The 13,550-nt window shown below is 33.6% G+C and overlaps 5 protein-coding genes across 6 annotated transcripts; 4 read left to right on the forward strand and 1 right to left on the reverse strand.

The window, feature by feature from the left end:
• Positions 1-19: 19 nt before the first annotated feature.
• On the forward strand, positions 20-1,742 carry LOC109606374 (chitobiosyldiphosphodolichol beta-mannosyltransferase). Its single transcript, XM_020022937.2, has 4 exons — positions 20-606; positions 748-998; positions 1,050-1,341; positions 1,391-1,742. The coding sequence occupies exons 1-4, from the start codon at positions 68-70 to the stop codon at positions 1,599-1,601; spliced, it is 1,293 nt and encodes a 430-aa protein (XP_019878496.2). The 5' UTR covers positions 20-67; the 3' UTR covers positions 1,602-1,742.
• LOC109606205 (COP9 signalosome complex subunit 1) lies at positions 1,732-3,617 on the reverse strand. Its single transcript, XM_020022769.2, has 3 exons — positions 3,485-3,617; positions 2,066-3,412; positions 1,732-2,009 (listed from the first exon to the last, which is right to left on the reverse strand). Exons 1-3 carry the CDS (start codon positions 3,515-3,517, stop codon positions 1,923-1,925), a joined length of 1,467 nt encoding a protein of 488 aa, XP_019878328.1. The 5' UTR covers positions 3,518-3,617; the 3' UTR covers positions 1,732-1,922.
• A 1,061-nt stretch (positions 3,618-4,678) lies between these two features.
• Positions 4,679-6,754, forward strand: LOC109605972 (dynein regulatory complex subunit 3). The gene is made up of 7 exons (XM_020022570.2): positions 4,679-4,853; positions 4,907-5,190; positions 5,247-5,419; positions 5,471-5,819; positions 5,868-6,290; positions 6,345-6,484; positions 6,542-6,754. The coding sequence occupies exons 1-7, from the start codon at positions 4,697-4,699 to the stop codon at positions 6,699-6,701; spliced, it is 1,686 nt and encodes a 561-aa protein (XP_019878129.1). The 5' UTR covers positions 4,679-4,696; the 3' UTR covers positions 6,702-6,754.
• A 127-nt stretch (positions 6,755-6,881) lies between these two features.
• LOC109606647 (TOM1-like protein 2) lies at positions 6,882-11,779 on the forward strand. Of its 2 annotated transcripts, XM_020023182.2 has the most exons (8): positions 6,884-7,080; positions 7,999-8,246; positions 8,623-8,826; positions 8,876-9,383; positions 9,437-9,545; positions 9,602-9,671; positions 9,817-9,867; positions 10,619-11,779. In XM_020023182.2, exons 1-8 carry the CDS (start codon positions 7,017-7,019, stop codon positions 10,742-10,744), a joined length of 1,380 nt encoding a protein of 459 aa, XP_019878741.2. In that variant the 5' UTR covers positions 6,884-7,016; the 3' UTR covers positions 10,745-11,779. The 2 variants fall into 2 exon arrangements, with proteins under 2 accessions (XP_049819739.1, XP_019878741.2); XM_049963782.1 differs by lacking the exon at positions 9,817-9,867 and having other exon boundaries at positions 6,882-7,080.
• Positions 11,780-11,899: 120 nt separating this feature from the next.
• On the forward strand, positions 11,900-13,500 carry LOC109605982 (dynein axonemal assembly factor 11; the record flags this gene model as incomplete). Its single annotated transcript, XM_020022580.2, has 4 exons — positions 11,900-12,379; positions 12,432-12,784; positions 12,836-13,066; positions 13,117-13,500. Coding segments are annotated over 4 exons (1,170 nt in total), but the record flags the coding sequence as incomplete, so codon positions are not given.
• Between the last annotated feature and the right edge of the window lie 50 nt (positions 13,501-13,550).

The raw sequence follows: 13,550 nt of genomic DNA on the forward strand, positions 1-13,550 counted from the left end.
CTACGTGACAGATGTCAGTTGTTTGTGGTTAGTATGTTTGTTTTTCGCGTCCAAATTTACAGTTAAAATGTGCGAATCGAAAAACGTTTGCGTGGTCGTTCTGGGGGACATAGGGCGTAGCCCCCGCATGCAGTATCATTCTTTGTCCCTTGCCGAAATGGGACACAAAGTGGACATTCTCGGCTACGGCGAAACTCAACCGCTGGCTGATGTGAAAAGTGCCAGTTCAATCTATTATCATTACATGATGCCCTGTCCGCAAATTCCCATTAGACTGTTGAATTATGCCTTTAAAACTATTTGGCAGACTATAAATTTGATGTTTTTGATGTTCTTTATACGAAGGCCTGATATTATACTTGTGCAAAATCCTCCTGCGGTTCCCACCTTGATTGTTTGCTGGATCGCAGCGAAAATTTTACGTGCACAATTGTTTGTTGATTGGCATAATTATGCACACAGTATCATGGCCTTAAATTTGAGTAAAGATCATGTTTTAGTGAAGATAACAAAATTAATTGAAAAGTTTGTGGGGCAAAGAGCAGACTGTAATTTTTGTGTCACTAATTCTATGAAAGAACATTTGATGAAAAACTGGAACATTCAGTAAGTATAAGTTCTAAACAGTATTAGAATGGAAAATTTGGTAATATAATACTTACTAATTACTAATTTACATATGTTAAACTGATAAGCATTTTCTAATCTATAATAAGTAAACTTATTATTGTTTATTTTTTGTTTCAGAGCCACAACTTTATATGACAGGCCACAAGAAATATTCCAGTCAATTTCTCTTGAAGAGAAGCATAAATTTCTAATGAAATTTGGCCAAAAATATGAAGTGTTTTTAAAAGATTGCCAAGCTAATGAAACTATTTTCACAAACTTTGTAAATAACAGAGTTGAACTTAAAAATCCAAGACCTAGCTTGTTAATATCAAGTACTAGTTGGACTGAAGATGAAGACTTTTCTACTCTTTTAACAGCTTTGCAAAGTAAAATTATTTTATTTTACTATTAAAACTATCTATATGTAATTTTTTCAGCTTTTGAAAATCATCATAATGAAGGAAATGAAAAAAAACTGCCAAATCTTGTATGTGTGATAACTGGAAAAGGTCACTTAAAAGAATATTATTGTAATGAAATAGCTGCACGTAACTGGCAGCATGTAATAGTGATAACTCCATGGTTAGAATTTGAAGATTATCCTAAAATTTTAGCTTCAGCAGATTTAGGTGTTTGCCTTCATACCAGTTCCAGTGGTTTGGATCTACCAATGAAAGTGGTGGACATGTATGGCTGTGGGTTACCTGTTTGTGCCTATAACTTTGAAAGGTTGGATTGACTGAATGTTTAAAACTATATTACTAATTAATTGTTTTAGTTTACATGAGTTGGTGGAACATGGAAAAAACGGTTACGTGTTTGCAAATGCAAGTCAACTGGCAAATCAGCTACTGAACTGGTTCGAGGACTTTCCAAACAATAAATTACTTGAACAGACCGTTACTGATTTCAAAAAGGAACTTCAGAAATTCCAATCACTAAGGTGGCAAGAAAACTGGACCAATATTGCTTCAAAACATTTCAAATAGTCATAAGGTTTTTCTAGTTTATAAACTTGTATTTATACTTAAAAAGTCAATTGCTTCTAATGATTTAAAGTACTATTCCTGTTTTATATATATATATACATAATATTTTTACTTAAAAATATATACACTGTTATTTATTAATGTTTTATTTTAATGTTTATGTGTAACAAATTTTCTACAAAGTGATGAATAATATCTGTAAAAAATTTGAAACAACACAGATTTTTTATAAGAATATTCATCGCTAAAGAAAAATAAACGCGCCAACCTTCCAATAACAGTTGTGTAAATTCTAAACAAAAATTAATGTTAATCTAAAGCTTAGGATCTTGCAGACAATGCTGAACTGGTTCCAGGGGCCACAACTGTAATTTCTCCTGACTGCCCTGTCGTTTCCCTCTGAGGACTCTGCAAGAAGAATTAATTAGCTACAATACATGAAGTGCATTAAAAATCAAACCCACTTTGACATGTATTTTGTTCTTTAAAACAGCTGCCCTAAGAATCAGCATCCTTGTCCTCCTTTGATACTCTTTACCCATGAGCAGACTTTTTTCAAATGTAGTACTTCTTTGATCCACATCTTTAGCAAACAAAATTTTGTTGTGTGAGTCAATCCTAGCCTGGATCTGTCCATCCAATATAAGCTGCATGAGCTCATCTTCTAATGCAGGTACAGTTCTATTGAACGCCACAGCCATTTTGTGCATGTCGGCCGACAAATATGGACTGAAATATTGTATCAAGGCCCTGTTTCTGATTTGGGTATATAGAGTGTTAACATGTGGGGCAATATACATATCTAGCAACAAATTGTCTTTTATTTCATCTAAGAGCTTTAAGCAAGATGCATACTTGGACTCGTAAAATTTAAAAATTATATCTCTGAGTTGCGGCTCCAATTCCAAGAACAATTTAAAGGAACTGCTAAAAATAACGTTCCTCTGCAATTCATGCCTATCAAAAGTGGCCAAAGCACAAAATCCGCCGTAAATCGCAACGTTATTGGGCGACAGCAATTCTGGAAAATCACAATGGTCTAAATTTGCTTGAAGAAAATGTTTGGCCGCCGACTTGTACTTTTTCGTGGCCAGTTCTGCTAAACCAGCGGCACATTTGAGCTTTGTGAGTATTACCTGATTAGTGTCCTTGTTTTGGGTCTCTGACATATCTGGTGTTCCTTCAGCCTTAGATACATAGCTCAAGACATGTGACCAGTTCTGTAGGTGGACTGAGACCTTTATAACATTCAAGCACATGTTCACAACATGTTTGCCGCTAGTGCAGTAATCTCTTGCTCGCGAGTAACATTTAAGCGCGTTTGATAGGTCTCCACAGTCTAAATAATGGTCACCAAGATCATCATGACCTCTCCTTATACTTTCTTTTATAGAATTTGATTTGTAGTTCTTCAAATCATTGTCTAATTTCTCTAACTTGAGGGCCGCTTTCTTAGACCTAGTTTCCATCCACATGTTATCAATTACAGGAATGTCCTGTGAGGTGGATGGTGCAGCGACATCAGGAACACTAATAGAAGTGGTCACTTCAGCTAATTTTTGATGAAGAACTTGATACAAGTTTACGTTATATGTTGTCATTACATAGGAGATTGCCATTTTTAAAGCTTCTAGCCTAAGAGATGGACAATGGTCAATTATGTAGATCAATCTATATAATTTTGCCAATCCTACATAACTGTTGGCGTACACTTCCAAATCCAGGGAAGGATTTTCGACGATATAACTTTCCTGTTCGTTGTTGTCGTTGTCTTCAGGCGGCGCATCCACTTGCATTGGTTCCACAGCGTTCTGCAAGTTGAAAATTATTAGCCGGTCGTTGATCAACAAACCGTTCATATAGTTCAAGAAAGTTTTATATACCTGAGCCATTGTAATATGAACTTGCAAGGGCATGAAGAAATGAAATCAAATGTTGTTCGAGCTTCAAGTTTCAGGCATTACAAAAAATATGTTTTGACAGCTAGTGTTGCCAAGTTTTATAATTATAAATCTCCATGTTCTAACACTATAATGTTGGTAATCTTAACATTGGGGAAAAGGGCTGCCAACTAGTAAGCACTTGTATACAAATTTAAAGTACACTTAACATTTCAACGGTCTAAATTTTGTCTTGTTACAAATTCCTCTATGTATGAAGATTGGATGAATTTTTAAAAAAGACCCATTTTGATATTCGGACACTTTTATGTTTGAAGTGGTGCCCTACAAATGTAAGATATGAAACGAAAAAGTAAAGGTGATTCGCTACAACAATCTAAACGTGCATCAACACAAGAAAGCCCAAAAAACAAACGAAAGCGGAAGAAGCCCGTACGAGTAAAGATGGGAGTAGCAGCTAATAGTATCGTTATGAGTGTAACGAAAAAACTCTTACGTGATATAAAATTATTACAAATGAGAACTGACAATATAATCCCAAAAGCCCCATTTTCCAGGTAAATATATCACCATTTCAAATTATTGCTGAATAATTGAATCGTTCAAATACAGTTTCGTATGATATTAAAAAGAAAAAACTGCAATTGTTTTCGTACAACAGTGCAATTTTAAATAAAGACTAATTGTTTATTTTTCTAGACTGGTGCGGGAAATTATGATGGAATTTTGTCCCAATGATTCACAGTTTAAAATACAGTATGAAGCGTTGCGTGCGTTGCATGAGTCTGCCGAATTTTTTTTGACTGAAATGTTCGAAAAGGCTAACCAATGTGCTATGCATGCCAAGCGAGTAACTCTTATGCCAAAAGATATGAGACTGGTCTTTTGTATTAGAAATGAAGGAGACTACATGGAATGACAAATGTAGAAATATGATAAATATTTTACTGTTTGTGTAGAATTATTGTAAATGTTCATGTTTTTAACAAATTTACCAATTAATATAGTATGTAATTTGTAATATTTAATTGTTCTGTCTAATAAAATTATTTTTATCATATAAATTTTATTTTACATTCCCATTTTATTCCCCTCAGCATTCATTATTGATAAAGCAAGTAGCCAAGCAACCAATATGAAATGTCACATGGGTGATGTTTTTCTATACTCAAGTAACAGTTGTAAAAAACGATAATGGATCCATGTCTAGAAGCTCGTCCGAGAGTGATAAATTCGGTATTGTTAGAAAGATGTATAGACGAGCAGCTACCGCCCGGTGAAGCGGGTCGACTTGCCCGCATTGATGGTGTTAGTTTTGACGAGGTGACCCAAATACGACTCGAATATTTTCGTAATCTATTAAATAAAGATGTTACAAATGTGTTTTTTACACCTGGCTTTTAGGGATTTTGAAAATTGATCATTTGTGGGTGCTGAAGTCATTGACAAATTTAAGTTTGAACAACAACCTAATAGAAAGAATCGAAAATTTGGAAACTCTGGTTAATTTGGAACAACTAGATTTATCTTTTAATAAAATAACGAAAATTGAAAATTTGGATGCACTCGTAAAATTAGAGAAGCTTAGCCTGTACGAAAATTTAATAGAAGTAATTGAAAACATGGATGAACTTGTGAATTTAAGAATATTTAGTATTGGGAAAAATCAAATTAGTGATAGAAATGGAGTAACTATTATATTAGTTAGTTAGTTTTATTATATAACTAAAACTTATGTTTTCAGATACTGTATCTGCGCCGTTTCAAAAACTTAACATCATTGAGTATGGCCGGAAATCCGTGTTCTGAAGAGAAAGATTTCAGATTTTTTGTCGCAGCTTTCCTACCCAACATCTTGTATTACGAATACAAAAAAATCCAGGACAATGAAATGCAGACAGGATCAGATTTATTCAAGTAATATCTTTATGATGTAATTCAATCATTTATTATATTGAACTATTTTAGAATGCAATTGGATAGGATCAAAATGGAGGATGCGAAGGCACAGGCTTTACGCGAGAAGAAAGAACAAGAAGAGGAAGATGCAAAACTGAACTCGAGAAGCTTCGTGGAGTACTTGAACACAAGCCGCCTGTTCGATGACATGTTTGAGAACGACGAAGAAGGCAACACTTTTCTGTTAATGGGTGAAGACATCGAGGAGTATTACGCCGAATTCAGGAGGCAATTCCTTGAGTGTTGCATGCAGCTCTTCCAAGTCGGCCAGAAACATTATGGCTTACGACAGCACGAGGTGGATGCATTCCAGAAGTCTTTTCTGAACGCCAAGAAGAGCAATCAAGAACGCAGTATGGTACGTAATGGGTTACAAGACTTACTGGTGTTACAATGCTAGTTGTAGATAACAGAGGAAGAGTTTAATACTGAACGTAAAAGATATGAAGAGGAGGTGAGATTATGCTGGGCTAAAATGGATCAAGATCATACCAATTACGATCCAACTTACGGCCCCGATAATTTCAATGACGACAGTGATTTGTATTCGAGCAAGTATAATGATTTGTCACACGCCACTTGGAAAAAGCTAATGAAGCTGGAGATTGAATTATATGAACAGTTGGAGGAGTTGATTGGCACTTTAGATCATACATTGGGGGAGTTGGTGAATAATTTTATTGAAGAGGCTCAAGCAATTTTTACCACGCTGAGAAGCATCGAGTCAAATTACAATGATAATTTGTCGGATGAAGCGAATAAATTTATTACTACATTGACAATCGGAACGGATATTGATGTTGAAAGTTTGCCGGAGAAACTTAAAATAGTATTTTACGCGATACTGTTGATAAATATTATTTTATTGAATCACATATTTTAGATCATGAGCGATAAAGAAACATTAATTAGTGCAATATCTGCAACACGTGACATGCATAATTTGATGATAGATAACAGGGAAGACAGATTAACAAGTAGAGTCAGAAATTGGTATGAGACGTTGATATCGGATATAACTCGGTAATAAATTATGTCAACCATTGTAAAATTTAAATTTTATTAATAATTTGTCTTTAGTAATGAGATCCTTAGAAACAGAAACAAAGTGTTGGAAATAAATCATCTTTTGGATATTCGCAGAGAAGAGTTTGAAGCTATCCTTATATCTCTTACACCGAAAGAACAGAGTTCATCTGAGGACGAAGAGTATGATAATTCTAATAAAAATGTTGTTTAAGAAATGTACATTTTATTATAAACATATTTTTATAATATACAAGTTTTAACTTATTACGTTATTATGCAACCAAACATACACATATCTGTAACTTTGGTTTCAGTCAAAAACAACTTTAACAAATGATTATTTACATTGTGAAATCGTCAAGCTTGTTTGTAAACGTAAAACAAAATAGTAGGTTGAAGTAAACGGCATAGCAACGGTGTAAACTTGACGTTTCATTACTCTTGGCGAAGAAGAAGTTAAACGGTTTTGACAGACCCTAGTGACAGGTGTTAAGACAAAAACAAAAATTTATTGTCATCAAGAAAAATGTCTTTTTTGCAAAATGCATTGGGTGGAAATCCATTTTCCACTCCGGTCGGAAGTCGAATAGGTATGTAGTATTTAAACTTTCTTGTGACGCAATGTTTTACCTACATTTGTACCGGTTTAGCTTATTTATTTACTATTTAATTTAGAACAATAGTTGTTGCAAATATGCTAATTAAACCGTAATTTATTAATTGAAAATAAAAATGTTATTGTTATGGAAGAAGTAAGTATCGACTTGGACGATTTAGAAATTGGTAATGAAAGTGATACGTTACGCTTTCTACGCTTTTATTCGAGAAAAACATTTATTGGACTATTCGTTTGTTTAATCAGCAAAATTTTGTTTTATAATTTTAGTATCAACCAAAAATTGTGATGAATAATGCAATTTAAAAACATTTAGTTATAACAGGTTATAAAATATTGATTACTTTCTGGATGTTAATTTCAGTTGTAGACAGTAATAATTCTCAAATATTTAAATTAGTAATGCTTTTAACCTTGTTGTTAGTGCTTCAATTCTTATCCTTGATATTTTTATGTTTAAACTTATGTAAATAATCCGTATCTATAATATGACATATATTGTATTTCAATATTAACAAATATATACATAACTATGTAATTTATATCATTCAAATGAGTAGGATTTAATTTTTTTATAGCCAATGATTCATAGTTTAAACTAGTTGTTTATGAACTGTTTATTATGTGAATAAACTGCAATTCCAATTTTTCAAACCATTAATGAGATGGAATTTATACAGATGTTTTTTTATATATATTATTATTATCATTTTATCAACTTTTATATCACAGTATTTCTTAAATTAATTCACTATTATTGTACAATATCTATAATCATTATATCTAACATTTTTATTTATTACTTTATAATTGAACAAATTTATTAATAAATTTAATAAAAAATAAATAATAAAGCAGATACAGAAAATGTTTATTGTTCGATGATTTCCAGAACAAGCGACGGATGCATCACTCGCGTCGGAAAATTGGGGCCTGAACATGGAGATCTGTGACCTAGTGAATGAGACTGAAGATGGACCAAGGGATGCCATAAAAGCGATCCGCAAACGTCTCTCGCAATTTGTCGGCAAAAACTATACGGTTGTCATGTACACTCTCACTGTATTGGAGACGTGTGTGAAAAATTGCGGAAAACGCTTCCACGTTTTAGTCTGTAGCAAGGACTTTGTGCAGGAATTGGTAAGTAAAACGAAGCGTACCGATTTGGCGGACGGTTTGTTGTTGCAATTAACGAGATAATACTCGATGGTTGTGAGTAATCGAGGCGATGTATATTTATAACGTGCGGGCATGTTTTATTTGTTCCCGTTTTTTGTATTGTAATCAAATAAATGAGTCATTCTCAAAGTGGAATTTCTGTAATGATTTGAGACGGCGTTAGGAAAATATTTACATAAATTTTACAAAAAATAGCAAATAAATGAGACTTTGAAATTGTCTTAATATTTATACAACTACTTAACATATATAAGCAGTTATAAAACTAAATTTAATTGAACTATATTGTATTAATATATAGAAATATCAAAATTATTTAAATAAAAATATGTTTTAGGTGAAGCTGATAGGTCCGAAGAATGATCCGCCGACAGCCGTGCAAGAAAAAGTCCTAAGTCTAATACAAGCATGGGCGGACGCGTTCAGGAGCAAACCGGAAATGTCTGGCGTCGTGTCTGTTTACCAAGATCTGTTGGCCAAAGGCATCGAATTCCCGCCGACCGATTTGGACTCGTTGGCCCCAATACACACCCCACAAAAAGTACGACATGTTCACCAACATTACGGCGATATATAAAAGTCGTTTTCAGAGCGTGGAGACGGACGTGCCCGTGGCAGTCGAACCCAGACTTCCCGAAGCTTCCTCGCCCAGTCACGTGCCCATGGCGGCGCCCGCGGGCGGTGCCCTGAGCCACGAGCAGAGGGCGAAACTTCAATCGGAACTGGACGTCGTGCAGAGCAACATGAACGTTCTGGGTGAGATGCTGAGCGAAATGGTGCCCGGACAAGAACAGCAGGACGAACTCGAACTGATTCAGGAATTGCATGCGATGTGCCGTTCGATGCAGACAAGATTGGTGGAGTTGATTAGCCAGCTGGCCAACGACGAATTGACGGCGGAGTTGTTACGCATCAACGACGACCTGAACAATCTGTTCTTGCGCTACAGCCGTTGGGAGAAGAACAGGGAGGCGGGTGGACAGTCGGCTTCTGCGATCGTTTCGAAGGCAATACCGCCCGGTGGCAAACCGCCGCTTGAAAGCAACGACAGTCTCATCGACTTCAGCGACGATGTTGCCGATCAAATCGACAAACTTAGTTAGTACCTTTAATTTAATCGGTCTAATTTATTATTGCGTTTTGTTTTTCAGCATTGTCGCCGAATAAAGCACCGAGTGCGCATGTGGGAGAAAAGGGCGATGATGAATTCGATATGTTTGCCCAGTCGAGAAAATTGACCTACGAAAATTCCAAAACTAGGTAATAATATTTCAGTTATGCAGCACACAACCGGCAAAAACTATGTAATGTTTTAGGGGCAGTTCATACAATGACAACTTGAACCCGGACCAGGAGGCCAGTTTAAACACGCAGGGAAAGACTGTCGTAAGTTTTGTAATGTTCTGGTACTATGGGAATGTTGTTCTGATACACTATTTGTCTTTTTCTGTGGTTTTTTTAATTTGATTTTTAGTATTGATAACTTTAAGTTTAGCTTCATTGTGAGTAAAGCTTTTTATGTATTTGGCAGAACCCCGAAGATCGTGAGTTCGATGAAATGGCCAACTGGCTTGGTGTTACGGTAAGGGCGTGCTTTTTTATTCATTATAATCATGTCAATTCATTTATTCATAAGCATGAAGGAACAAAATGGGTAAAAATATAATGTCCAATTGAGTGATATACAAATATTGATGTCAGTTGTTGGGTAAAAATGTTGTGACTGTGCGGTGCATGCTTTTATTCCCTTTTATTGCATGCATTTTACATTTTAAATGTTAAAATTTTCAAGTTTGCCTATTTCCTTCTTCAGAATCTACCATCAATTATAGGGTAATTAGGTAATTTCTCTTATTAAATTCATAATTTGTTAGTTAAAGGTGTTTTTAAGATATTTGATTAATTACTTTTCCATAAACATTGTACACAACATTGCCACTAGAAAGATTAAATTAAACAAAATTACAAACTTTTCAAAAACTTCAAAATATGAAATGGAATTTATTTGTTTCAGTATTTATTATCCTTTTCTATTAAGAGATGCAGTAAAAAAATTAATTAAAAAAATCGAAAATTTTTGGGGTAAATATTTAAATATCTTAAATACAATTTTAATTTGCAAATTAAGAAGAAAAATTTATTTTTCTTATAAGACAGTGCTTATATCCTCAACGGCCGTCTTAGAAACTTATTATATACTTCCTATGACTTCCACATTTATTAATACTTCCATACCAATTCGATTAGTAGTTTCTGAGATATGGCTGGCAATTCTCACGATTTGGCCACGGTACTTCCAACGAATGAAACAATTAAAGATTAATTGATTTTAGACTGGACCGGAAGAATCTGTGACCAGCAGCGAGTTCGAGCGTTTCCTGGCGGAACGTGCGGCGGCCGCGGAGAATCTGCCGCCCGCCACCACGACCGCCCCCACCACTAGCACCACCAAGACATAGGCGGCGGTGCACCCTTCACGTCACTCTAAGTCATAGTGGATGGATGTTTTATATACTTCATACATAGGTTTACGCGCACGCCAAACATGTATTGCGTGACGGACGGTTAATTGTGCGTTGGAGAGAACGTGTTTGTACATGTCTTGGTATTTAGCGAGTCGTGTGTTTCCATGGTGCAATTTCAAGTGTCGTTTTGTTTATTTGCGTAAGTTCTTCATGCTCGGTTGAATAATTTTATTTATTATTAATTGACAATCAATAAATATTTTGGTGAGTTTCAAGGCGTAAATGTAACATAAACACACTTGGAATTTTTATGTCCATGCTTTAGAAGTATTACATTTAACAGCAGTTATTAACCAAAATAATGAAAATTACATTATAAAATAGTTTATATTTTTTCTAAAATCTGCGTTGTAGAATATTAAATGTAAAACTTTTACCATATACGTTCTTGAATTTTTTTATTTCAATTATTTTAAAACAAATTACTCGACGAAAATACGAATAAAAATTTTAATGTATCCTATTTTATGTTAGGAGAAATAATACATAATTATGTCGTACTTATTTTACATTAATGTGTATAAAGAATTATTTGACTGTAAAGTTTATAATTTATTTTATTTATATACTCTAAATTATCAAGTGCAGCATTCGTTTGATATGTATAGTAACATATAATATATATATTTTAACATATTAATCCTTAACTGATAACCTTTACAATTTTATTATCATTACATGATAATATTAAGGTGTGTTTTATATATTATGTCTATATAAATTGCGATATTAATTTATAAGTGTTTTATCATAATATAATGTGTATTCAGTACTCATATCAGTTAAGAATTAAAAATCATATACGTATATGTAATAAAATGCTTGAGTTGAAATGCATACATTTATACCAAATATACAACTTCAACATGAGTTGATTGTTCTGTTGGATGTTTATTTTATTGATCTAGAATTTATATGTAAATAAATATATTGTGTTGTAATAATTTGTTGAAATGCTAGCTACAATATATCACTTTAATATAAACGTGTTTTATTACCTATTGATTAAACAGCAGTATCCATAGAAACAGTACAAATAATCAGAAAAATGGTAAAAAGTAAGATGTCACAGTTTAAATATTTCTTTTGTATTTAATTTATATTTTAGTTACAGAAGAGTTAATTAGAAAAAAAGCAGAACACAATGAATGTATAATTGGTACTTTGGAAGAACTATCACTTCACCAAGAAGACGTAGAAAAAATCGAAAATGTTGGTAACTGGTGTAAGGAGCTACAAATATTATACCTTCAAGCAAATCTAATATCCAAAATAGAAAACCTGTACAAACTTAAAAAATTACAATACTTAAACCTTGCGATAAACAATATTGAGGTGATCGAGGGACTGGAACGATGCGAATCTTTGGAGAAACTAGACTTGACGTTGAACTTCATCGGGAACCTCGAAAGTGTTGCATCTTTAAAATCAAACATTTTCTTAAAAGAACTATATTTAACCGGTAATCCATGTTGCGATTATCCTGGTTATCGAGAGTACGTCATCGCAACTCTCACACAGTTACAAAGCCTCGACCAAAATGAAGTCACCCGAAGCGAAAGGATTAAAGTAAGTAATATGTTTTGGACAATCAGTTACTGATTAGTAAAAACATGTGTAGGCCCAGCAGAATTACGAAAAAATTGCGGAACAAATCAAAAGGGGTCAAGACAAATATTTTAAATTCAGGGAAGAACAACGAGAAAGAATGGCAAAAAGTAACATGTACTATTTAGACGACGACGAATTCTGGAAGACTACAAGCGAAAATTCGCCAGAAACACGAGTAGAAATCGCTAAAAGAACCAGGAAAACGAAGGAGCTGAAACAGAGAAAGGAGGAACACCCGCCGAAACGTACCTACAATTTATTTACGAAGGATGGCAGGCCTTTAAACGTTAATCAAGCCAAATTAGATTTTACTTTTGACGTGGACGATCCCGAAAAATATGTACTTGATATTGCTGTATACAAGTAGGTAAGTTTATGGTATAATTTTAATTATATTGAATAATTAAATTACAGGCATTTGGACACGAATCTGATCGAGGTTGATCTTCAGCCAATTTACGTAAAAATTATGATTAAAGGTAAAATCTTTCAAATTGTGTTTGGCGAGGAAATTCTGATTGAAAAAAGTAGCGCTCTGAGATCTCAAGTTACTGGACATTTAGTTTTGACAATGCCCAAGGCGAATTACAAGAAACCTTTGACAGTGAAGAGGGAGGTACCGAAAAAAACTGAAAATAAAAAGAGGTAAAAGCTTAAAAAAAGTTATTATAATAATTAACGTGTCCTTGTTTTAGCAACGTATTTTTGGAAATTTCTGGAAATAATATGGACTTCAGTAAAATTGTGGAAAACGAAGATTTCGTAGATAATCCTGAAGTACCTCCTTTAGAGTATGGATAATTAAATACGTTTGTAATATTTAATAAAAGTTTTTAGAAATATCCTCTGAATAAACACGAATTGTGATTTACATTTATTTTTATTGAGATCAATATACAAATATTCACATATAAAAAAATATGACTAACATTAAAAGCTCATATGTGTGAAATATTAAGAAAAATGCATCATTTTAATGCTTTAACAAATGATTAATATTGGCATGCATATCCACTTTTTCTTTATTATCATAAAAAGCATTCTATACATTCTCAAGCTTGCCAATTTTTGTATATTCATATTTTAACTTTTTTACTGCTTAACATTGGTTAATTCAACCGATATTTTA

This window comes from Aethina tumida, chromosome 2 (genome assembly GCF_024364675.1).
Source record: "Aethina tumida isolate Nest 87 chromosome 2, icAetTumi1.1, whole genome shotgun sequence".
Classification (NCBI taxonomy): Eukaryota; Metazoa; Arthropoda; class Insecta; order Coleoptera; family Nitidulidae; genus Aethina; species Aethina tumida.

Bases quoted from the DNA above. Each gene is read 5' to 3' on its own strand.
- LOC109606374 (XM_020022937.2), top strand. From the start codon at position 68: ATGTGCGAATCGAAAAACGTTTGCGTGGTCGTTCTGGGGGACATAGGG. The intron at 607-747 runs GTAAGTATAAGT...TTTTTGTTTCAG, and splicing joins ATGAAAAACTGGAACATTCA to AGCCACAACTTTATATGACA. The intron at 1,342-1,390 runs GTTGGATTGACT...TAATTGTTTTAG, and splicing joins TGTGCCTATAACTTTGAAAG to TTTACATGAGTTGGTGGAAC.
- LOC109606205 (XM_020022769.2), bottom strand. From the start codon at position 3,517: ATGCCCTTGCAAGTTCATATTACAATGGCTCAG. The intron at 3,413-3,484 runs GTATATAAAACT...TTCAACTTGCAG, and splicing joins TTCATATTACAATGGCTCAG to AACGCTGTGGAACCAATGCA. The intron at 2,010-2,065 runs GTGGGTTTGATT...TTCTTCTTGCAG, and splicing joins AGAACAAAATACATGTCAAA to AGTCCTCAGAGGGAAACGAC.
- LOC109605972 (XM_020022570.2), top strand. From the start codon at position 4,697: ATGGATCCATGTCTAGAAGCTCGTCCGAGAGTGATAAATTCGGTATTG. The intron at 4,854-4,906 runs GTAATCTATTAA...CCTGGCTTTTAG, and splicing joins AATACGACTCGAATATTTTC to GGATTTTGAAAATTGATCAT. The intron at 6,485-6,541 runs GTAATAAATTAT...ATTTGTCTTTAG, and splicing joins TTGATATCGGATATAACTCG to TAATGAGATCCTTAGAAACA.
- LOC109606647 (XM_020023182.2), top strand. From the start codon at position 7,017: ATGTCTTTTTTGCAAAATGCATTGGGTGGAAATCCATTTTCCACTCCG. The intron at 8,827-8,875 runs GTACGACATGTT...AGTCGTTTTCAG, and splicing joins CAATACACACCCCACAAAAA to AGCGTGGAGACGGACGTGCC. The intron at 9,672-9,816 runs GTAAGTTTTGTA...TGTATTTGGCAG, and splicing joins ACACGCAGGGAAAGACTGTC to AACCCCGAAGATCGTGAGTT.